This window comes from Melospiza melodia, chromosome 15 (assembly GCF_035770615.1).
Source record: "Melospiza melodia melodia isolate bMelMel2 chromosome 15, bMelMel2.pri, whole genome shotgun sequence".
Taxonomy (NCBI): Eukaryota; Metazoa; Chordata; class Aves; order Passeriformes; family Passerellidae; genus Melospiza; species Melospiza melodia.
The window spans coordinates 18,814,513-18,838,860 of record NC_086208.1 but is presented as its reverse complement, the minus strand read 5'-3'; the positions used below and the strand labels follow the sequence as shown (position 1 = coordinate 18,838,860).

The 24,348-nt window shown below is 42.5% G+C and overlaps 1 protein-coding gene across 7 annotated transcripts in view; it reads left to right on the top strand.

The window, feature by feature from the left end:
- Window positions 1–24,348, top strand: part of MEGF11 (multiple EGF like domains 11) — a 250,824-nt gene that overhangs the window by 63,485 nt on the left and 162,991 nt on the right. For all 7 annotated transcript variants that reach the window (XM_063169985.1, XM_063169987.1, XM_063169984.1 and 4 more), the window contains exons 5-6: window positions 715–815; window positions 19,347–19,439. In XM_063169985.1, coding sequence (XP_063026055.1) covers window positions 715–815; window positions 19,347–19,439 — 194 coding nt within the window. The remainder of the gene's footprint in view (window positions 1–714; window positions 816–19,346; window positions 19,440–24,348) is intronic.

Genomic DNA, 24,348 nt, shown 5'->3' with positions numbered 1-24,348 from the left:
GTTTATCCAACATGAGGGACAATAGATTCTGTTCAATTGAGGTAATTTCCATAAACTAGCAAAGCTGTTTTGAAGTGTTTGCTGTTAAATATGCAGTTAAATATTACCTTTCTATGGTGGTATCCTTGCTAATGCTATGAATAAATATAGGAATGCTTCAGAATGCTAAACACTTCAATTTCTGTGGACCACAGTATTGTGGTGGGACTATAATGACACTTTGCAAGGTAGAGGTGCCTTGGGAGGGTTAGAAAGCAGGAACAATTCACCTGGGGTTAACTTCTCAAGCTGTGTATTGAGAGCACTTGCCACTGTGGTAAGGTTTTGTGTAGCAGCTGACACAGTGGTCTCTGCAGAAGACTCTGTTCCTTCCACTGATGAGATCTGACCTTGCTGATGTGCAAAAATAAATCATTTATTCTTGAAGAAACTCCTTGCCCTTGCAGCAGGACTGGGAAAATGTTTTAAGACAGCAGCTGCCCCAGGAAGAGCTCCAGTGGCTGTCACAAGCACGGAGCTCATAACACGAGTCATATTTCAAGCTTCAGAACGAGTATCGATTCCTCCCTTATTGTGGCGTTTATTATCAAAAAGCTTTCATGCATTTAAAAATAATTATTGAATGCTAGCCTTACTATAATTTAACACAAATATCATTGCAGCAGGAGGCATTGATTTTCAATAGTGTCCCATGGTTTGTGTCTCGTGCCGCAGGATCAGCTACAAGACCGCCTATCGCAGGGGGCTGCGCACCATGTACCGCCGGCGCTCGCAGTGCTGCCCCGGCTACTACGAGAGCGGGGACTACTGCATCCGTACGTACACAGCCCTGGCACCTTCTCTGGGGCTTTGCAGCAGCTGGGGACAAATTCAGCATTTGTTGCATTAGGGTTGATTTTCAGGGCTTTCAGCTGGCGCTGGTCGCAGGCGGAATTGCGGGGATGGAATATTTCGGGGTGGTTTGGATTTGTGCATCTCAAGTACAGAGGGAAAATTTGGCTGAAGTCATTGGGGAGGGAGTTAATGAAGTCCCTTAGTGCCTTCTTGAATCAGAGCTTACTTTGGGGAGTAATTAATGCAAGTATTCACCAATGTTGAGGAATTAGGGGAACTGAGAGCACTCAGGAATAAACTATCACATAATTTAAGCAGCAGTGTAAAGGTTTGCCTCTTACCTTTGAAAGCTCTTACTTCAAGAGTTAAATGAGTTAAAATCCCCCTTTTTTTTTTTTCACAATGGTTCCCGTCAACAATTTAACTTTTTAAAGCTTCTCAAATGTCAGAAGAACTTTCTACTGTATAAATAAATACAGAGCTCTGGAGTGTTTTAGGTCAATATGAGGGGGGACAAAAATCAAAATGGATCTTTCAGCTTGCCTAAGAGCTTTGTTAATTAAAAATACCCTGTACATTAGTGTCACATGTTTTCAGTATTGCAGCTTTCTGAGTGTTCTGCATGTGCTCAGAAGGAGAGTGGAGATGGGACCTCTTGTCTAAGTCTTCTGTTGTGACATTATGACACTAGAAAAACACAAAGAGATTCTGATCAGCATCAGAATCCAAATTTTAATAACAGGCTTATAGTGCCATGGAAAAAATGTGAAAATGATACAATTATCTAGCTAATTTCAAATATTTTGGCACTGTGCTTTATAGCTATTTCTTTTTAGTTCTGTTGATGTTTTTATCTGAGTTCCTGTAACTCATATTGTAATGCATGAGCAGCTGAAAACCATGAATGGACCCTGATCTCATTTTCAGTGACCTTTATTCCAAATAGTTACATTCAAGGGGCTGTGAAAAATCACCAGCCCTTTGAGATAAGGCATTAGAATTATTTTACAGAAAGTGTAATAAGTTGATCTTTTGAAGTGCAAAATGCTGTTAGTCAAGTCCTGAAAAACATTTATTGCAACCTATTGTCTTTGCTGGAATCCTTCCTGTGGTAAGTGTGCACCTACCTATTGACATCCCAGGTGTCAATACCATGTCAGCAGTTGTTCCACATACTTTTATTACAGTCTTGAATTTTGTGACTCAGAATCCTGTCTGTCACAGAGCATATTTATTATCCTTTTCTTCCTACAATCTATTGATTTTTTATTTTTAATTTTTTTTTAATTACCGTACTGTCACAACAATAAATCTCTCCAGACTTTCTGATTCTTTGAAGATATTAACATTTGTTTTGAAGTGGTTTTTTTGTTAGTGTTAATACTTAGTGTTTTGCTGCTGCCAGGCAAATTTTATCTTTTTGTGGTGGAGAAAGAACAGCATCCACTGAAATGTTGCTAATGCAGAGCAGGCAGCAGGTATCTGGTCAGACCAAGAGCCCCGTGTTTGACACAGAGCAGATAATAGTTACACTCTCTCTGCTGTGTACATGTGCAGGAGTCAGGCTCTTGTATTTCATTATCAGCCTGGTGTGTGCTCAGGGACATCTGCTCTCTGTCCTTCCCGGAGATCACAGCAGCAACAGCAGCCAAGGGGGAAATGATGTCAGGGAAGAACTTCTCCATCATGATGGATTCCAGACGCTTGGACTTATTATTTTGCTACTACAAGTAGCCACACAGCAAAAAACACCCAAAACCAAACAGAAAACCTCCTTGAAATTCTCTGAGCCCTCAAGCAACAGTTTGGAGGCCCAATATTTTGCTAATGGGATCCTTTACGTGTCACCCCTTTGGTTTGTAACACATCAAGCCCTGATCCCATTTCTTTTGTTTTGTTTTTCCACAATATGTTCCTGTGCCAACAAGCAAATTCTCTCATTCATCATCCTTTGCAGTCAGCAGTAAATTCTATTTTCATTCCTGGAGGCATTCTCCGCTTTTGCCTTTTTCCATCCCATTTCTTACTTCTCTTTACACTGGTGTTTTTTGTTGTTTCCTAACGAGGTTGTCCAGTGCTCCTGTCCCACGTTCCTCCAGACACATTCAGTGCTGCTCCTCTAAAGGCAGCTGCTCCAGGAGTGGTGAGGACACCAGATTCTGAGCTTTTCCTGAGCTCTCCCTGGCAGGAAGGGAGGGAAGCTCCAGCCCTGCAGAGAGGGCTCCCCCTGCTCAGCCAGCCCTTTAAAATCCATTCCATTAGCAATCATGGAAGCCACTACAACATGGGGAGGAGGGATACATCCTGCAGTGAGTCTGATGATCAAAAGAAAGTTTGATTAAAAAACAGTGTGTAGATTAAAGGCTAATTGGTTCTTCTTTCATTAATAGCAGTCTTTATTTCTTGCAAAAGTTAAATGGCTTTGTAATTAACAGTGACATGTTTAGACTAGAGAGGGCTGAGTTTAAATCTCTATTAATGACTGTTTCTTGGATTTTAAAACAGAAGTGAAGGCTTTCAGCTACTGTTTTGATCTTCTCCCTTTTCATTTACTAACTTTCAAAAGGATGTCAGATATATGGCTTTATCTTTGTCCTCCTGTTGGGGCTTACTAAATAGATTAAGTCTAATAAAATCTACCCTCAGTTCTAAATAATCATGTTGATCCAGAGCTTCTTGCTCTGCCACTTCTCTGGTGTCTTCTTTGCCTTTTTGGCATCTGTATGGGCTGCTACCCAAATAAAATGTGGAATTCAGGCACAAGGTCCAATAATTTAACTGATTGCCTGGTAAATTATACAACTGGCCAGCCCATTAACACTTAGGCTAAACAGTTTTAGGGTATGAAATTGTCTTTGTGCCTCCAAAGGGCCTGAAATATTTTGGGGTTGCAGTGGTATTCAAAAAATCCCCCCTGAAAAATGCTGCAAATGCACATCTGCATTTTTTTCCCCTCCACTGATATCTTAGAAATGTTGTTACCATTGTGGGAGCTTTGCAAAACGATTCCCCTTCTCTGAATGTTCTTACAGTTGACAGAGCTTTTCCCTGAGCTGTCCCTGAAAACAAACAGCACAGTCTGGGCAGTAAATCAGAGCAGCTATGATTTACTGTACTTTGTATGCTAAGGTAAGCTTTTGGCAGAGCAAATGCATAAACTGCAGAAAATCTTTTTTTAAACAACCACAGGGTTCAACTGCCCTTCAAGGTTTTTGTAAGGATGTTTTAAAATTATATTGCCTAGATTAGTATCTGTGGTAGATAAAGCAGCTCTGAATACTTTGCTGCTCAAAAAAAAAAAAGAGAAAAAGAATATTACATGGCTCTTTTGTGCTCTTTAGCCTGTGAGGAGATGGTAATTGAATAGTTCCCTTTAAGAATATGTCAGGTGGAAAGATGCCCTGTGTGCTAAATGGATGCATTTTTGTCTGAGAGACCAATGCTTTGTTCAGTCTGTCCATTTTAATCTTATTCTTGCACAACAGATTTGTACAGAGGAGACACTTCTTGTGGGGAACAAAGGGTCAGAGACCTGACATCAGAGGGAAGGCAGATGGGACTCTGAGCAGCAGCTACTGCCAGCTGACTTTTGGGCAGAAAAGCACCAACCATGAAACAAAATTTGGGAATTCACCTTTTCTCCACAGATGGAGTTGAGCTTTTAAGTGTTTTCTTCACTCTCCTACCTTACACTCTTTTTCTAATGTCTAAATCTATGCAATGTGACAGGATGTAATAATGACAGGATTAGTGATTTAACAATCTGATTTGCTGCCATTTTTCTGTCTTTCAAACCTGCCAAAATTCAGTAGAGTTATAGATGGACCATTTCATGGTGCTTTCCTTTCTTGGCCAAGATATTATTGATCTCAGATTGTTTCTCAACATTCAGCTTTCCACATTACAATTGTCACAAGCATCAGCAGGGCTCCCTGACTTTGACAAATCCTTTTCTAAAGAAACTGTTGGTCTCACTGGTTGAATCTCAGTTTCTACCCACAGTGGCATTCCCCTCAGGCCAGAGGCTGGGGACATTGTTGTATTAACATGTATTTATTTACCCAGCTTTTCACCTCACCTTTGTTTGATGCCTTTAATGAATTTCAAAACAAATGAGGAATGTTCTTTTAATACCTGACTTGGGGAAATTATGCAAATATGAGGCTTGATTGTTTTCAGGAGTTTAAATAATGTTTCATAAATTCTGTAATTGCAATAGCCATGCCAGCTTCCTAGTGGGATGTGTGCATTTATAGTGCAGCCACAGGAACATTCCCACCTCAGGACTGCATTCCCATTTACAGGGCTCTGTGTCTGGTGCAGTTTTTGTACTCTTTGACAAGGCTGCCTTATTGGAGCCATATGGTTGGATTGTTAAACATCTGTAGCATAGGAGTAACAATTCCAGAGCTTCCTGCCATCTGGATGAATTACAATCCCTGCAATTCCACACATATGTTCCAGCAGCACACCGGCACCACAGTGCAGTGTGCTCATGATGAGAAGAAAAAGAATGGCTCGTGTGATCAGTGCAAAAGTTGTCCACTCCTAGAAAACGTTGTATCAGTGGTTTAACCTTCCTGAATATTCATAATGTTTGTTCATATGTCAGATTTGTTGATTTTTTTTTCACTTTATAAGGCAGTAGCTTATTAGCATTTTAGAAGAAATTATGCCCCCCTTTCTCACCTCAATTTTAAATTCCTTGTGGTGAGTATTCCTGTAACTTGAAAATATATTGTTTGAGAGCTGCTGGACTTTTAAAATACATTTTTCTTATCTTTATAGACACACATTAAAGCCAGTGCTGGTGCTTTCTGTGAGAGCCTTACTGTTACATTATTCAAGTACAGAGTCCTGTACATCAATAATGCAACCTAAATTAGGGGAAATGCTATAGCAGGACATAGATACTCCCTATCAGGGCACATTCTTTTTCTCTGTCTGATTTGGGATGTGTGACAGCGAAAAAATGGTGTGGAAGGCCTTTCTGCATATAGTTATTAATTATAGAATTGAAACGACAGTGGGAGACACTTTGAAATTTTTCCTTTCATATGCATTGGAGATGACTGCATACATCTTCTGCCAGTGAAGAACATAGGGAAAATATTTGAATCCTTTGTTCCCATCTAAAGGGGACATCTGAGAGGAAATGTGCCTTTGCTTGTTCATTGAGAACCTCTTGGGACACAGGAGTGGGAGGGCAGAGGGACAGCAGCCCTAGAAGCAGGTCAGTTCAGCTGGTGACACAGATGAAGCCAGTGGGTGGCTGTTGAGCCTGAAGACACTGGAGAGACACCCTGGGTGGGAAGGTGGAAAGGTCAGTTCTCATCTCCCATCCATCATTTTGTGTTTGCTCCCAACCTCTGATGCTGAAAGATTTGCAAAGATGCTGGTGGGGAGCAGTAATGAAATAAGGGAAGGACTTCTGGAAGCAGTGCAGGAGAAGGAGGAGAAACAAAATGCTCATATAAAGGAGTGAAAATAGCATAAAGTTAAAAAGGGGGGAATGCTGTAGCTGTATAATGTCTCAAGGGGCTTAATAAATATCAGAGAAAAAATTATGCAGGCATTATGGTTGGGAAAAGATTTAGACTGTTGCTAGTGTAGCAGAAAAAGCTTTTCTGGCTGCTTTAGGCAGTCTCTGTTGGATCAGTATAAAAGCACACTGGGACTGCAGACACAGAAGGAAGCACTGGATGCAGAGCTCCTCATGGTGCTCATGCTAATGGCCTGGATGGCTGGGATCTTCAGCAGGATCAGAAAAAAAGCACAAAAACCATAGGTTTTTGTTGAGTTCAAAGAAAGAGCCATGCAAAGTTTAGTCCATTAATTTGCCCTCCTTTAGCAAAGTCAGGCTGGTCCCCAGCTGCTCTAAATCAGCACAATTCCTGCAGGATGTGTCTGGACGCCCTTTCAAATCCTGCTCCTGCTGGGATGCACCTCACAGTGGGTGATGGCTGTCTGCACTGATCCTGCATGGCCTGGAAGCACCAGGGCTCTTCCACAAAGCCTCTGTCACCCAACCCTCCTGTGCTGCTGGGGATGCTTGCACTGAACACAAACAGGGTCCTGTGCATCCCTGGGATGAATGAGGGTGTGGGCACACAGAGCATTTGCTGTTTATGGAATTAGGAAGACACAGAATTCTGGAAGATTTTCCCCTCCAAAGCACTTTGCAGTTCATGAGTAGTCCAGGCATGTGCTGAGCCAGGTTAACTCATGGAAATCAATAGGGTCAGAAAGAAGACAAATGTGTGAAATGGAACAGCTTTAAAATTGAAATTGGAATCATAGAATGGTTTGGAAAGGACCTTGAAGGTCAACTTGATCCAGCCCACAAGTTGTTTTCTTGATCACTCCTTTACATCTTTCTCCCATTAACAGATTTCTCTTGTACTCTGGGGAAGTTTTAAAGCCCAGGAGAAAAGGAAGAGGAAAAGAAGTTATCTAAACCGAGATGGCCTTTAGAAAGAGCTCTGATGTACATACAAAATCTTAGATAGCATCTCTTTCTGCTTCCTTTCTGTATTCCTCTGGCTGTGACCTTCCCTGAGCAGCTCCCACACAAACTCTGGATGTCTGGGAAGCCACCAGTCACATGTGGGGCATTACCAGCCAGATTCCTTCTTGCCTAAAAGAGGAGCAACTGCAACCTCCTGCCAGCTGTCAGTGCCAGTGGCCCTTTTCTCCTTTCTAGGCATCTTATAGACTGAAAATAGAAATAAAACTGATCACTGGCACTGCAGGGATGGCTGAAGTGCTACAACAGAATGATAACGCATGGTAGCATACGAGAACATGTGAATAACATATGATAGCACACAGTAACATGTGATAACATATGATGACACATGATAACACAGCAGGGGTGTGGGTTAACCCAGTGCCTCCCCTTTCACTGATCCCTGCAGCCACTGCCATTCCCTTTGTCAGATGGGATGGGAGAAGAAGAAAGAAGAACCAAAGAAAGAAAACTTGTGGATTGAGATAAAACAAATGTGAGTGATCCTGAGGGGCAGAGCAAGCCTTGGTGCTGTGCCAGCACAGTTCAGCAGTTGCTGAAATGTCAGCATGGTCAGCACTGGCTTGGTCACCAACCTAAACCACAGCATGATCCAAGCTGAGAGGAGTTAACCCCATCCCAGCCAGCCATGCTGCAGATAATAAAACACTCATCAATAAGATCCTCAGGAAATCTCCTTATGGTTTTTCTTTGTCTTTCCACCTCTTGGTTTCAGTAGTGGCAGGGGAGCACTTTGGAAGCTGGAGTGAGGCACTCTTTTCACGGGGTTTTGTCTCTGTTCAGAGATTGGGAAGGACGAGCTGGTGCTGGCAGTGGCCTGGGCTGGCTGAGGCATTGTGGGCCCTGCTCCTGCCTCCCTCTGCTCCCACAGCCTTTTATAGCAACAGCCATGGATGCCATAAATACAGCAACCTGGCCAAGCAGGAGGAGGCATTTGGCTACCTGGGTGCACTTACTTACAGCTCACTACTCCCCATCTCCTGCAGCACAGGAATGAGTGGTGGAAGCATTTGGCAGATGGAATTTGGCCCAGAGTATACAGTGCTTTCAGCATCTTCCTGTGCTTAATGTGCATTTCTTTTATGAGAACTTTTGGAATGCCTGTCTGTAATTATTCCATCCTTTTAGCAGTGCCTCTGAACAATACCAATGGCATTCACACAGGGAATACCACGTGAGCCTGACATAAGAAATACCATTCCAGGCACATGGTGTGATCCTGTGCAGGGCCAGGAGCTGGAATTTAATGATCCTTGTGGTCCTTTCCAGCTCTGAGCTTCTCTGATTCTATGATTCTATTAGTCTACTTGTGATCGTTGATGTTGGTTTCTCAAATGCCAGGGAATTCCTGGGAATGGTTTTACTGTGTGTCATTAATAGAAAGTTTCTCTGGACATTCAACATCCAGAAATTGGGCTTGATCCTGAACTTCTGCAATCTGGAGTAGGTGACAGGAAGTTTAAACGAGTGGCTTGAGGTGAGGATCGGCCCCCATCATTACAAAAAAAGTTTCCTGTGTTGTCTTTTTTGCAGTTCTTTTCAGAAAGCTGCTGTGAAACACACTGCTGTGATTCCTTTTGAAATGTGAGAAAAGTGAAAGGATTCTGCATTTAAATATTCCATCCCCAGGAACATTAGTGTAGCTTATACATGATCTTCAAACAGAGCACAGTCTGTCCTTGATTTCAGCAGGGTCACCTTCTCTTGCATTGTGGGCCTTGGTTTGAAATGAAATCTGAAATGTGTTGGCCCTCTGGGGCCCGTGCCTGGCCTCAAGGACAGGTCTGCCTTTAGAAATTTGTCCATATTCATCCTGTTTTGGTGAAAAACAAAGAAAGGATTGTTGTTAGCTTCACTTGAAAAATTTTGGAATAAGAATGAAGAAAGATTTTGTTTGAAACATCGATAGTTTATTCAATTTGCTGCAGGACTGAAAGTTTTCTAGGAACATCTGTGTAATTTGGTTTTATTAAGTGTTGCATTGCCTAGCAAAGATAGCCAGAAGTGTCATGCAGTCCAGATGTCTTCATCGATCTACTTTTGATCTTTTAGGAACAACATTTTTGATGCCTCAGTCCTCACTCTCACACACACAGCACACACTCTGTACCTATGGAAATCAATCAGCAGTGGAGCTGTGTCATTTGCTGTCAGAAAATAGAATTTTCTTGGCATGAGACCCACAATTCAGGGCAAGTCAGTAATCAGAGAACTACGGACATGTAGCAAGGCTACCAGATTTAAAAATAAATATATCACAGGCTGATGAAATTTGTACACAAAGAAATTCACTCAATGCCCTGAGTGGGTAACCTATAGCAAAATATGCAAGTGCTGTAATTTTGAGGTGATTTCCAGATATAAATGTTTCTAATTATAAATGTGTGAGGACTTTTCTGATAATGGCTCATTTTCTTTGACATTTTCCCATGTGTTTCCTGTCTCACTGTTTAAATCAAGCAGCTCCTCAGCCAGTGCTGGAACCTGTAAATTCCTGCTCTCTTGGATTGCTGCAGTCACAGGAGGAAGGCAGGGGTGGCTGTGGCATGAAGCAAAGCAGTGGTGCTGTACTGGTGGGGTTTCCACATGAGGCTGGAAATATCCCCCAGCAGCTGAGTTTCACCCAGTCCTGCCACACCTCTCACCTGTCCATCTGTCATTTACTTCTCACCTTCCTCACCTGCAGGGCACTGCAACTTCCTCCAGTCTTTCTGTGATGGAAATGTTTGTGATTTACCACTTTTAGCAGCTCTGTGCTTCACACCTGGCGGCTATTTTCCATTCCAGCACAACTCCCAGGAGAGCTCAGACTGCAGGCAAAGTTACCCAGGAGTGGAGAATGGGCATTCCTGCCTCTGTGCTGGGTCTGGTTTGGTGCCACCTGCCCTCACAGGTGGTTTCATGGGCCAGGTTTTGCTTTGTCTTCTTCTGGGAGGTTTGGCTGCTGCTCCAGAGGTTGGCAGGAAAGCTGCCAGAAGGACCAGGGATCTTATGTACAAGCTTCTCCTCTATTCCCAACCTGTCAAGAATTTAATTTCCTCAGGCAACAACAAAGAAATCCCCTGAAGTTAAGAATGGAATTATTGGGGAAAGCTTTTACTGGCTTTGGTACTTCTGTCCTCAAAAAACCTGGAGCTTTCTGCAGGCAAAGCCTCTTTGGACTATGTTTGGTTTTGCTGGACCAAGGTCTCCTAGGCTGTGTACAGAGAGAATGAAGGACCATGCCAAGAGTAAATGTTAATATTTCTGCATTGCTTAGGAAAAGATAGTGCTGCTCTTTCTGAAGGTGCCACACAGAGCACAATTTGCAGACAAATTAAGTTTGTTGGTTGGATGAATCAAGTTCCAGTGGAAAATTAACCAGTGAAAATGCATTTCTTACAAATTGCTGGGAAGAGTTGGTCAATTTACCAAAATGGAAGGAGCAGAGAGCACAGGAGGGGAAAAGCTTTCCAGGGTCACAGATTCTGCTCTGCTGATTCAGGATCTCCCTTAACCTCATTAACAGTTTGAACTAGTGCTAATGATTGTTTTGAACCCTGTGTGAGGCAATGGGAAATCATTTACCAGAAAATGTTAAATGTTGAAATTGTCCCACAGAATAATATTGTATTAGAACATTGATCAGCAGAATTGATCTCAGTGTAACTCCTTCCTCTCAACATGGCAGAATACAATGATTATTTCTACTTGAAGCAATGACAGAAAATGCATAAAATTGGTTGCAGGCCTCAAAGGATCAACAATCAACAATATTTAGCTGCTCCCTGATGAGTTCTCTCTGGACTCCAATTCACTTTCTGTGAAGGCAATGAGAAAGACTGAGCCTTAAAACTGTCTTGGTTTGAAAGACCGGTGTCTGCCAAGCAAGGCAGAAACTTCCCTTGGAACAGAGAACATGACCCTTTCCCTCCCAGTTATTGTAACTTTAAAATTACGGAGTTTTCAGGCAAAGAGATGGGCAGAGGAATGAGATTTTTATTAGTGAGTGTGCCAAGGCAAACAAACAAGAGCGAGAGAGCCCAAACCCAGCCCAGGCGCTCCCGGCCGCGGACGCTTCCCCATGGGTGCAGTTCCGGGCACAGACACAGGGGGCGCTGCTGGCTCCCGGCCGGGCAGGGTGGTACCGCCGGGCCAGCGGGGGGCGCTGTGGCGGCTCCGCCCAGCCAGCGGGGGGCGCTGTGGCGGCTCCGCCCAGCCAGCGGGGGGCGCTGTGGCGGCTCCGCCCAGCCAGCGGGGGGCGCTGTGGCGCGAGCTCGGCCGCGTTTCTCCCTCATGAGGCAATGGCGGGAAAGGTGCAGGGTGAAATGGGCTGCAGCAGCAAAGCGCTGGGAGGGCAGGGGTGAGCAGACCCAGAGTAGCAAAATAAATATATCAGAAACTCTGCAGCTGTAGCAGGAACTGTGGGGTGTCCGGCAGGGAGTGAAAAGCCCAGAAAACCCGGAGCAGTGGCAGAGAAATGGCGGGGCTGGGCTGCAGCAGCCGAGCTCCTGAACACGGCCTGGAGAGGCTCCTCTGGAGGCCGAAAGGAGTTTCCCCTGAGGGACCCGAGATGGTGAGGGTCCTTTTTTTACTGAGATAGGGTGTTAATTAGGTTCCAGTGCAACAGCTGCTCCCACAAGCAGAGCTTCGCTCGCTGTAGGAGCAGACAGCAGGAGACAGAGCCTCACCCCTCACCGTGGTGGTGAATTCTCCCCACAATGGCCGCCGCCTGTCTCCCCGCCGATCTGACAGAAGAGAAAACCCCACAGGTAAGAGAGTACCAGCTGCACCCTTCCCCTACTTTGGCCATTTCTTTAATCTGTCTTAAATACTGGTCGTTATTGTATCTTAGCAACAGATGGGACAAAATTCCATGAAAGAAAGGAACAAAAGGAAAAATCCTAACCCCCAACAAAGTGGTAAGGGATTTGGGAGTGCAACTCACCTTAGAGGGTCAGGATTTCACCAGAAGGAGGAATTTCTCTCTTTGCCCCAAGGTCAAGCCCAGGCTCTGGTGTGTCCTGATTCCTCTGGAGCCCTTGGGCTGAGCAGGAGTCCCTGTGTAGATGTGTCTGACCTTGGTCTGAGGTGTGAGTTAGTCAGGAGCTGTTTGCATCAGGCACTGTCTTTCTTGCAGGATTTGCCTCCTTCATACACTGGACCCCCTCCTGCCTTTGCTGCTCTTACCCAGCCCTGTAACCTGTCCACTTTGCAGGGCAGATGTTGAGTGCTCAGAGTCTCTTAGTGCCTTTCCACCATGCCTTTTTGTGCCTTCAACTCCTGCACTTTTTTATTAACGCAGCCAAAGGTACAACAGAGTTCAGCTTCCTGACCCCAGTCGTGCTCTCTGACATTTGCTGCTACGAGGAGGCTGCTCTGCAGCTCTCGCTCAGACAGCACTAAATGGTGAGTGCTGTCTCCCATTCCCTCTCTCCACCAGAGCAGAGGAAACCAGTGGGGCATCAAAATGCCACAAAGACTCTGTTAAATGTGTGGTTCCCCCGACCTCTCCTTTTGCAGGCTCTACACTTCTCTGTCACTGTCACTGTTTTATGGTCAGTGATGCGTTGCCATTCCTGTCTCAGGGATGTGCTGCTCCAGCTCAGCTGCTCCTCAGAACCAGCCAGACTGGGATTCCAAACTGTGCCTGCCAGTCTCAGGGCACACAGAACAAGTGGCAGTCTCTTCCCCACCCTGCCCTTCCCCTGGCACAGTTTACTCCCCTATTCACTCCCTAGATAAGGCCTAAAGCAACAGATTGCAGCATGGACTGAAGGAGGTTCTCATCAGTGCCAGCTCCTCCAGTGACAGTGAACTGTGAGCATTCCTACTGTGAGCATTCCTACTGAAGGGCCCTTGGAGTCTGAAACATTGAAATCTGTATGGAATTATTCCAGGACCCCTAAATTAGTCCATGTCACAAGCCTGGGACACTCAGAAATGTGGAAGGCTCTGTGTTCACCTTGATAGTGACCAGAACCCCAGGCTGTTCTTTACCTGCTGATAGAAAGGGTAAAAACTACTATGGAGTTTATGCTTATTAACAAATCTTCATGTCCCAGCAAATGGATACAGAGATTTACTGATCTGTGGTCAGTGATGACACAGACACATGTCAAATTCTGCTCTTGGGAAAAGACAAAATCCTCCAAATGGATCTCCACAGTTCTTTTCCTTCAGACACCCACAAGTCATGTCTGGCCTAATCCCTGAGCTTTGGCCGGGTGTCAGGATGAGGATAACACAGCCCAGAGCAGATCAATACCTCACTGAGGCAATGGCCAGAGATCCCCACGGCCCTGACAACAAAAAGACCATTGATTCTGTTCTGATTGCATTGATGCAGAGTGTCTCATTCCACACCTGCAAAAGAAGTGCTGGAATTGCACCTACAGGAAAAGGAGCTGATCTTGTGACCCGCTGATGTTATCTGCTCTGCATCAGTCTCATCTTTCCTTTGCTCACATTGATCTCTTTGGGTTTGTGTTTTTCGCTGGTACTTTCATGGAAAGATGAAAAAGAAGGGTTGCTATGCACTGAAACAATAAATTCCTCAAAGCCTGAGCAGGCTTTGAGATCTCTTCATCTTTGGAAGTTGTTAAACCTTGCATGAAAGTGCTTTCCAAGGTGATAAATTAATGGATGTATCCTGAGTGATGACCACAGAAATAGACATTAAGCAATGCAAAGAGCTATTATCCCACTTCATTGAAGCAATTATCCAGGAAACCATCAAATCAGCTTGATTCCTGATGGAAAGTCAGTGATTTAGGGAGGAAATCATCCATTCCACAAATAAGCAATAATCTAAGAATGAGGAAAACCTACCTGGATGCATTAGCTGTAGTCATCTTTCTTGTGCTATGCAAGCTCCCTTTCCTGAGCACAGCCAAAAGCTGACTACAGGCTTATCTAATGAAGCTGATACTGTGGGCTCAGCACAAGCTGGAGCCAGGCCAGTACATTAGGATGGAAGCACCAGAGAGGCCCTGAGTGAACAGATTCCTAATGGATAAGGAGCAAGAATCTTTTTCATCTTTTTTTCATCTACTTTGACCTCTCTGCATTATCTGAAACCACTGGACATAGGATAACAGCTATTTCACCTAACAAAACCACTCTTTTCCCTGAAAGTGGCACGAGGGAATGGAGGAATGGGCTAAAATGGCCCAGATTATTTTAGGGACATGTATTAAATATTTAAGGAAAACATCACTTTTTCCAATAAATTTCTGCTTTGTTTAGTCCAACAACTATCAAGCATAGGGCAAACTGGTTAAATAATCTGAAGGTAAAATACCAGCAAACTTAAAGAAATAAAAACAGGTTTACCATTGGTTAACAGAAAATAAATGAAATTGGTCAGAGTTTAGGCAAGATCAGTGTATAGTGAAGAAAACCTGGCAGAGGTAACACAGGGAAAAGAAGATATTTTGAGGCAATGACCTTGTGCCATGTGTGCAGTCCAAATAAACCAGTTCATTCTGTGCAGTTCCAGGCAAGTGCCTGAATTTCTCATTGTGTCTCATAGCAGTATCCATATCTCCATTTAGCAATGTTTTCCATTAGCATAATGTATCTGCAGTTATTTATGCTTTCTGTCGCCTCCTGGCTGCCCCGTGATCCTGGGCAGGAGTCCCACAGAGCCCAGGGAACTCCGGTGTGTCCGGAATGCTCCGGCACGTGCTACCGTGAGCCAGCACAGCCCAAGGAGTGATTCCTGATTTCTGATTTCTGCTCTGCTCTGGGTCCTTCACACTTTGTGATTACCCTGCTCTTTGTTTTGGAGGGATTTTGTGTGTCTGGCATGGCAAAGTGGGACAATGGCAGATGGAAGTTGCTGGGTTGGTAGCTGTGAACTCCCACAGGTTCTAAGGACCACCACAAATGTTACCACACTCCAGTGCAAGCACAAATTAGGTTGTATGTGACTCTGTCTTTTGTGAAATAAATGTACAATTTATATTTTTGGACAAGGAAGATTTTTCCTTGTTAATCACTCCATACTTGTTCCCCTAGGATGAAACTCTTCCCTAAATGCACCTCAACCTCTGTGGAGCTGGGTGGGTGCCAGCAGTCAGTGGGTGGATGATGTGATGAGCAGGGTGTCACAGAGGGTGTAACAACAAAGTTAAACCCTGCAACATCATGATTTGGGACCATACAGAGGAATGCAGCATCAAGGAAGAGAGAGCAATTCTCCATCCCTGCTGTTGTCTGGGATGAACTCCCTGTGGTGCCCCTTTGCTGAAGGAACTCTGCAGTGGAAATATTCTGCAGTCTGCTCCACTGAGCCCTTCTCCTCATTGCAGTATTCTGGGCACTTCACACCTTTGTGGAGAGGAGACACAGACAAACCATTTATCATATCTGAATTCAAATTCTGGGCAACAATTAAAGAATAAGTACTAGTAGAATCCATTTCTCTAACATCCATTCCTCAGTGCAGCCATTTCAGGTGTGAAAAGAGTTTAATCTTTAGGTCTATTTCCCTGAGGATTGACCTTATATGTTAAAAAAAGCCCAGTCTGTAATTATAAAGTAAGTGATAAGCATCAAATGGATTGTTACAGAACCCTTTTGTTGCCTTTATTGCATGATAAGAAGCAGTTGCTGTGTAACCTTGAATGTGGGCAAATAACTCATGCTAAACACATTGCGACAAAGATGGCATTTTGGCAGGGCTTTGATGTAGGTCATTTTATTACCAGGCTGAATCAAACTACAAACTGATGTCAAACTCATGCCAAGAATGCTAATAACACACTGATCAATGAGGTGCTGGATTGCTCAAGTGAAGTGGTCGAGGGAAAATGCAGACATAAAAAGTCTGGAATTCCAAAGGTTGAAGTGCTTGGGCAATTATACTGGGAGGAATTATATTCCTTGCATTAGGACAAGTTTTCTTTACTCCAGGGGCCTTTAGCTGAGTGTTGAACAGGACAGTGTCAGAAAGTATGTACTTATCTTTATTTTTCTTGACCTTTATGTGCAAGTAATTTTTATAGTTCCATTAACTAGTAGGATCATTTGCAAACCACTGTACAAAGTGTATTATGAAGAATGCCTTGGGGACCATTGTATCCTATTATGTTGAATGTTAATAGAATGAAAAATTAATTTAAACTCTAAAGACTTGAGCAAGGCAAGACTTCCCTTTTATAGGAGAAATTCCAAATTTTATTTGCTATGGTAAAACTTTAGAGCTGTACCCTAATTTGACCTTTATAAGCCTGATTTGAATCAGTCAGAGCAGGAGTCTGATTGTTTGCCAGTTTAAATAAAATTACTTCTGTCAAAGCTTCTCTGTTTAAAAAAGGGGGTTTTCTGTGACCCCCACACTTGGAATTAGTCACTAGTGAGCTCTGAGCTCACAGTACTTGTTTAGCAATTAATCAGCCAGAGATGAGACAGCCCACGGTTCCAAGAAGCATCTTCACCTTACTTGAATCTTTAATTGCTCATTAAACATCGTCATCTTCAGCGATCTGGGACTTCAGAACACCTGAAAACAAGGATACAGTTCTATATAATATATTTTTTATTATTTTTCATGTGACCGAGTGCTTTAGAATGAGGAGTTCTCTCTTGAGTCTTGCTGCTAAGTCTCACGTTGCACTCTTCCCATAGGACTGCAGCTAGACAAGTGATCAAGGAAACTTCATTGCTTAATTAGTTACTATTATTTCATATTTATGTTAACATAGTTGAGGTGTGATTTGTGTGGAAATCAGCTAAATTTAAAGCAGTAATGTGGAGGAGTTCTGTTATTTAGAAGAGTAAAGAACCAGTCTCCCATGAACCTTCTCATTCACAATGTTTGCCTTGAAGTGAGAACATGGCCAAGTTAAAAGGGTAAAAAATGTGCACATTTTACATGTTAGAGTGATTTATTATTGCAAATGTCCATACAAGCAATGGCAAAATCTCAGTTTTGACTTCCACATCTCTTATGCAACTAGGATGTCACATCAACGAGAAATCAAAGCTGTGCAGGACACAATTCCCAAGGTATCCCTATTCCAGCATATCCTGTATCTTTTAGCTCACTGTATTTTGAATAAAAACCTATAAATTTGTGACTGTTCTATATGTGAACTTCTCCTTGTTCTGGATAACCAGCCATTTTCAAATGATTCTAGGAAGGTGTGTATATTTTTATTGAAATATCCTGTTTATCTAATATCCTGTCCTGAATTTCATCCCACAGCTGTAGAGCAGGATGCTTCACTGTCTCCAGAAGGCCTAACTCGAGTAAAATAAATGCACAAAAGATTAGGACAATTAGTGACTAGAGATTAGCTATGAATATTTCATGCCCACTGCAATACTGTCTAAACACAAGATATGGAATAAGAATAAATTGCATTTTTGACATGCAGCAAACGTAGAAAGGAAATGATTAATTTAGAAAGATCTTGCAGTCGTTTTAACGAGGCAGCGTTCTAATCACTGGTCACGTGGGATCTGCTGGATAAAAAGCAGGAAAGTTTGTCCCACAGGATTATTCTAAGTTCACCTGCATTTTGATGTTGGATTTAAATCTTTTGTGAACAGCTCAATGAGTTTGGTCTGCAATGATCCAGCCAGAGAATAGGCAGCAAAATGTTTCCATGAGCTTTGTTGGCAGCTGGGTGTGGGTCCAAGGTGTGACCCAGTCTGGAGTCCAAGCAGTGCCAGGTGTAGCAGGAGTCATTCCAAGTGACAAGGCAGAGGTGGAGAACTTCTGGTGCAGGAGGGATCTGGGAACTGAAAGGGCTCCAGCTTTCATTCCACCTGCAGATCAGGGAAACTTCCAGAAGCTTTGCTGGCTGATTTCAAAGGAATTGGGTGGTTCAGCTCCATTTTCACTACAGCACCCCAAAGCTACTTCCCAAATCAGCTTTGCTAGCCTTGGTGTGAACAGGAAGGAATTATCTTTGTCCTGGGATAAGTCTTTTGTAGTGCAGTAACTTCAGGACCAAGTTACCCAATTTCAGGGTCAGTAACCTAGAACTTCAGGCAGTTCTTGGTTAAGTAAACTCAATACCCACTATTCCCACCTGATATAAAAACACAGGTTATATGACCATAGATTATATATGAACTAAATAATGTATTTTATATATATATACATACAATTTAATACAGTGACCTCACTGCCACTGCTTCATATTTTCAATAACTCATACACGTTGGTCTAGATGGAAATGATGTGTTCCAGCTTAACTGTCCCATTTGAGTCTCTGGCACAAGGAGTTTCTGGCAGTGTCCTCAGTGGTAAAATGGAAACAAGGTAGTAAGCAACAAAGTTCAGTCTTTAAAGCAGTTATTCAGTGCTATGCAGGCTCTTTAGTATGTGATGGGCACACACTGGAAGCTGTCAGACACTGAAACAGCACAGGAAAAGAGAATCCTAAAACCTATGAGCTGTTCCTCAGCCAACCTGTTTGTCTTGGTTTGAACTTGAGGATATCAAACTTCCAATATTAAACCAGTGACACAGAGAACTGTAGTTATGGAACACTGGCTGACCTTGAAAAGACAAAAATGCACTTACAGCCACTGCATCATGGAGTAAAATTATTTATTTTCCTGGAGCTGTTTTTAAAATGAAATCTATTTTGGATCTTAATATACTTTCAAGACTGAGCTCCATTTTGTCTTATGAGCAGTTGCAATTTGAGTGCGATATAAGAAGCTGCTGTTCTGTAATATAATAATAATAAATGTCAGTTTGGTAAAAACTTTATTATGAAGCAAAACTGCTAACCAAAGGAATTTCTGGTGTGTGAGTTTTTCATTGCAGGCCTGAAGTGACAAATGAATTTATTGCTGTCAAGAGACCTATATTTTATTTTGGTCACTTAGCAATAATTAAATCTTGTGAGTAATTTTGTGTGTGTGTGTTTGCTCTGTTTAATATTTTTAAACAAAATATTGCTCTCTAAGGCATTGTTTAGGGTATGTTTAGCAACCACTTAATATGTTTACAATGCTGTGTGTTGTTTCCTCTCAACAGCACTGTGCACAGAGGAGTGTGTGCATGGAAGATGTGTCTCTCCTGACACGTGTCACTGTGAACCAGGCTGGGGAGGGACTGATTGCTCAAGTGGTGAGTAAAGATACCAAAATATGATAAAAATATGTGTTGCTATTAAAAACCAGGTATTACAAAGCAGTGGCCTTAGAACTTGGATTATTTGAATGGAAAAATGAGTGTTGTCTGCTGGTTATTTTGTAAAAGTTCATATTGGGCTGGAACAAATGACCTTTAAGGTCCCTTCAACCCCAGTCATTCTGTGGTTCTATGAATATGTGAAAATACCTTTTCCCAGAATAATGACATTAGACTTTTTTGGTTGTGTTTTGCAAAGAAATGTGAAATGCAGTGGAGGATGCTGTTAATGCTTTTGGTCCTGTTATTAGGACACCAGTACAGATAATAGCTCTATAAAGAATTTTTTCTCTCTGAAATCTTTAATACAGCACTTTCTTCATGAAATACTCTGTGGAGTGTTTGAGCTGTTAGGAAAGCACTCTCTCCAGATAGAATTCTTGTCCTGTTCAAGCCAGGGGGAGTTTTGCCATTGACTTTTCAGGCAGCCCAGATTCTCTCCTCTGACTTACAATCCATTCCTTAAATCCATACTTCCAAAGTCAGGGAAATGGGAGTTGGGAGTTCTGCACCTTTTGCTAGGAAATTAATCCACACTTGAGGCTTTCAATTCTTTCAGCTGGCAAGGCTGTGTTTGTTAAACCCTCTTAATTGGGCACGGTGAGTTGAAGTGGTTGGTTCATGCTGGAATGGAACAGGCACAAACATCCGAGTGTGACGTAACACAGGCCTGAGACATTATTGACAAAACAGGAATAAGCTTGATAAATGGAGTCAATTTGTGCATCAAGCAAGTAAATAAAGCTGCATGGGTAGAGATGCTGTGAAATGAAACTGAATGGGTGTTTTGTTTTGTGTTGGCTTCCTCCCTCTCTCCCAGATTGATTGGGATCTTAAGAAAAAGAAGGGAACAGAGGAGGGATCTATAGAGGGAGGAGTGAGAAGGGAATGGGAGGTAAATGTGTCTGAAGGTGAACACAACCAGAGGCTGAAGGCAGCAGATTCCTGGATGGGTTCCTGGGGTTTTGTCTGCAGCTTTGCTGAATATTCCAGCAGAAAAGGAGCAGGGAGGAAGGGCTTTAGTCCAGAGGGGATGTGGATGCTCCAGCCCTGGGAGTGTTCAAGGGCAGGTTGGACAGAGCCATGAGTAACCTGGTGTGGGGTGGCACCCCTGCCCATGGCAGGGGTTGGGATGAGATGATCAGTGAGGTCCCTCCAACCCAAACTATTCTGGGATTATATGATTCCAAGGATGGAAACAAAGGCCATGCTATGGGGTTTGAAGAAACATTTTGGGATTACCTGGAATGCAGACAAGGGGAAAACTGGACATCATGATATACTGAATATCTATCTTTAAAAATATTTTTAAAACCCCACAACATGAATTGTGAGATATTGTATAGATTCTCAGGAACTCATGTAATGTTATGTACTATTATGTAATAGTACTCATGTACTATTATTCATAGTACTAGATTTAGTTTATCCTACTACTGAGTATTTGTACAGTACATGAGCACTAACAGAAGTTAAAAATAATAATAAAAAGACTATGACAGTAAGGACATACAGATACAGATTACACATTTATACACATGTGCACTCACAGAGTAAAAAGCACTTCAGTCTGTGTAAAAATGGCCAGGAAAGGATAAGATGTCAAAGTACAGAATGGTCTTGTGGACTAAAACTACCCAGTGACTCTTATTAAATTGCTCTAATCTTGCAAGTGGAGATAAAAGAAAAAGAAGGTTTTTCCTATATTGAATATTTAGCTTTTTAAAGTAATTAGGAATATTAAAGCACTGACAATGATTGAGATAGAAACATTATTCATAACTTTTATTTCCGCACTGGGCAGGGATCCAATATATTTCATTTATGAGGTTTCAGTGGTGGAAAGAGAAGTGTTAGCCAATTCCTAAATTAAATATGCCCTGTTAACTTTTATAAATGATAGCCCGGGATTAGCTTCAAAATTTAAGCTTTCATTTTATTAATATAATTAGTGTGTTTGCTGGCCTGTAGTGCCCATTGTCTTTCATTCCCCTTGTTACATGCTGGGGAACACGTGTTCCTGTCCCAGGGTCTGATCCCACAGGCTCTGCCCAGGGAAGTGCTCCTAGGAGGGAAAGTCAGATTTACTGCACCTGAGAGCTTCTTTTTGTGCTAGAAATTTGGGTGACTGGATTATTCATTGTTAGGAGACTTTGTTTAAATTCAAAGGTTTAAAGGAACAGATTTCAGCTGAATACAGCACATTGTTACTCCCAGTATTTCCAAGAAAGGGGGAATCTGGAAGCTTTGCCTATCTGAGCTTAGCCACGTTTTTCTGATACATGATCCATGTGTTAAATCATATTTTACTGTTGTCCAGTTATAACGTGGAAAACAGTTTTCACTTCTACTGGAATAATGTGTCACCTGTAGCTATTTCTGCTCCTTCATGACTGTTGGTAACCAACGAAGGGCACACAGAGCCACAGGCTGTTTGGGATGTTCCTGCAGGGTGTGCTCAGGACAAAGCAAGGCTGGTGGTCAGTGGTGCCCCCCCAAACCCGTGGGGCTGGAGAACTTCCCAAGGCATCCCTCGGGATCAGGGATTTGATGCAGTCACAGGCATATTGCTTTTCATGTTGGCTGTTTGAAGTGCTTTCACTGGGAGAGGGATTGCCAGCCAAAACACTCCCTTTAAATTTAGCAAAGCTCCCGGGAGCTGGAATGGTTTCCTGAGTGATCTCTCCTGAAAGCACTGCTGAGAAGGGGAGCCTCCCTGACACTGGGGGTTGTGTGTTGTCATTTACTCAGGGAAGATCTAAGGGTGCTCACTCTTCCTGAGATACAATTTCAACACCCTGCAGACACAGCCATTATAACTTTCTAAAAGTTATTTCTAACTTTCACTTGATTTGATGGGTGAAATTCAACCATTAGCAAAGCTCCAGCACAAGGTCCAAGTTCACTTCAGAACCAGAAGTCAGACCTGACTATTCCTCTTTCTTGGAGAGGGTCTGAATGCTGACACTGAGCCCCAGTTTCCCACAGAGAGGCAAAGTCCTGGTGTAAAATGCAGTTCCCCAGCGTTACCATTCTCCCTTGGCTAAAATATTCTCAATTTAATGTTTTGAATTGTTACAGCTACAGCCTGTAGTCATGCAAACAATTTAATCATCTTGCTCAGACTTGGTTTCATGCTTTCCTAGAACCCAGCCTGTAAGACAACAGTTACAAAACTTGCTTTTCTGTGCAGCTTTCCAGTGACTGATCATGGTACATGTTAGAGTTCATCTGTTGTCAAGGTTAAAATAACTTCAGATGAATTGCTAAACAATTATAAAAAACCCCAGTGCCATATTCAGCTCTGCATGTCTCTGTACCTGTGTTTTACTGCATGCTGGTGTACATCTGTCCATGCCCACAGGCCTAGCCTTGATTTCATGCTATAAAGCTGCAATATATTAAGGCTTGAATACCATAACAATAAAAAGAGAAGTAATGAGGTATTAACTAAAGAAGCTCTTGAACAAAATGTTTTCAGCATTTTAATGATGCTAAAAATTAAAAGGAAAATCCTTTTTAAAGACCACTGCATACCTTTCCCTTCCCTTTTAACTTGTTTTATTGAATCATGCCTGTTTTGTCCATGCAATCTGGACTGTTGGTTTTTTAAATACAAAGTAAGATTGCAAATGCTCTGTGTGAACTTACCTGCTCACCTTTCCAATTATTTCAAAGCAATTAGCTTCAAACAGTATGATATACTGGCTTGAAGTTCTGGGGGGATATAATTGCCTGTTGGTGGTTACCTGACCTCTTCTGGGTCTTGCTCACAGCCATCTGTATTTACAGGCCCTTAGGCCACCATCCAGCAAAGAATTTAAGCTTATCCTTACACAAATAGGGTAAGTTTTTCATCTGCTTTAAGTATTTAGGTGGTTGTTCAATTAGTTTTGAAGGAACAGCTAAAAAACTTCAGTGAAATTAATACAAAGCTTTAATTGAAATCCTCAGGCCTGTGAGGAATAAGGTGATCTTTCTTTCCAGATGTTAATCAGGTTATTTTATTGGAGACCATTTTGACTCTCATGAGCATTATTTATTGTGAGGAAGGGCACAGAAATCTTTCTGGTTAATAGGGCATTCTTGAAAATGGGGTAACAGGTAGGAAAAAAGAAAGTTCCAGGCAAGAATCCCGAATTAAAAGCAAAAATCTTCCAGAATTGTGTGTGCCAGTTTGAGAAATTTCCAAGCAAACAAACACAGAGGTTGTAGTGAAAAAATAAAGCGGTTTTCAAAGTGTTTGATTTGTTATTAGTTTTGAGAGAAAACACAGTACTTTCCCAAAGTGCAATTAAAGAGATGTTGGCATAATAAAGCCAAACCATTTTTCTTGCTGTGTCACCTGGGGCAGAGAGATTATAGTGCTGCTGTCTGGCATAGGCTGATCCATAAGGTATACATATGGATAACATAGTTTTCCTTGGAAAGGATGTTTTGTACAAGCTGTCATTAGGAACAAGAACCTATTTCATCTTTATCTCTTTGTCAAAAATAGCCAAGGTCATAACAACAGGCTGTTGTAACATCACAGCAAGATCACTTTTAAGGGTATAGCCCTGGAGCAGCTGGAGTGCCTCAGTCCTGAGACTCGTGATGAATGGGAACAGCAGATTCTGTGCTAAATCTGAGCGGGGTTGTTTGACAAGCCATGGAAAGCAACAGCAGAACTCTCAGGAGAAAAATGAAGTGTTTTAAAGTGAGGCTGTGGTGGTTTTCAGGCTTGATTTTGGCATTCATGCTCTCCAACTGCTTTGAACTATTTCTGGAGAGGAAATGAAGTTCAAAGGAAAGATCCCTGGTTCATGAATTCAGACTCAAACAAAATTCATGTGGGAGGCTGATC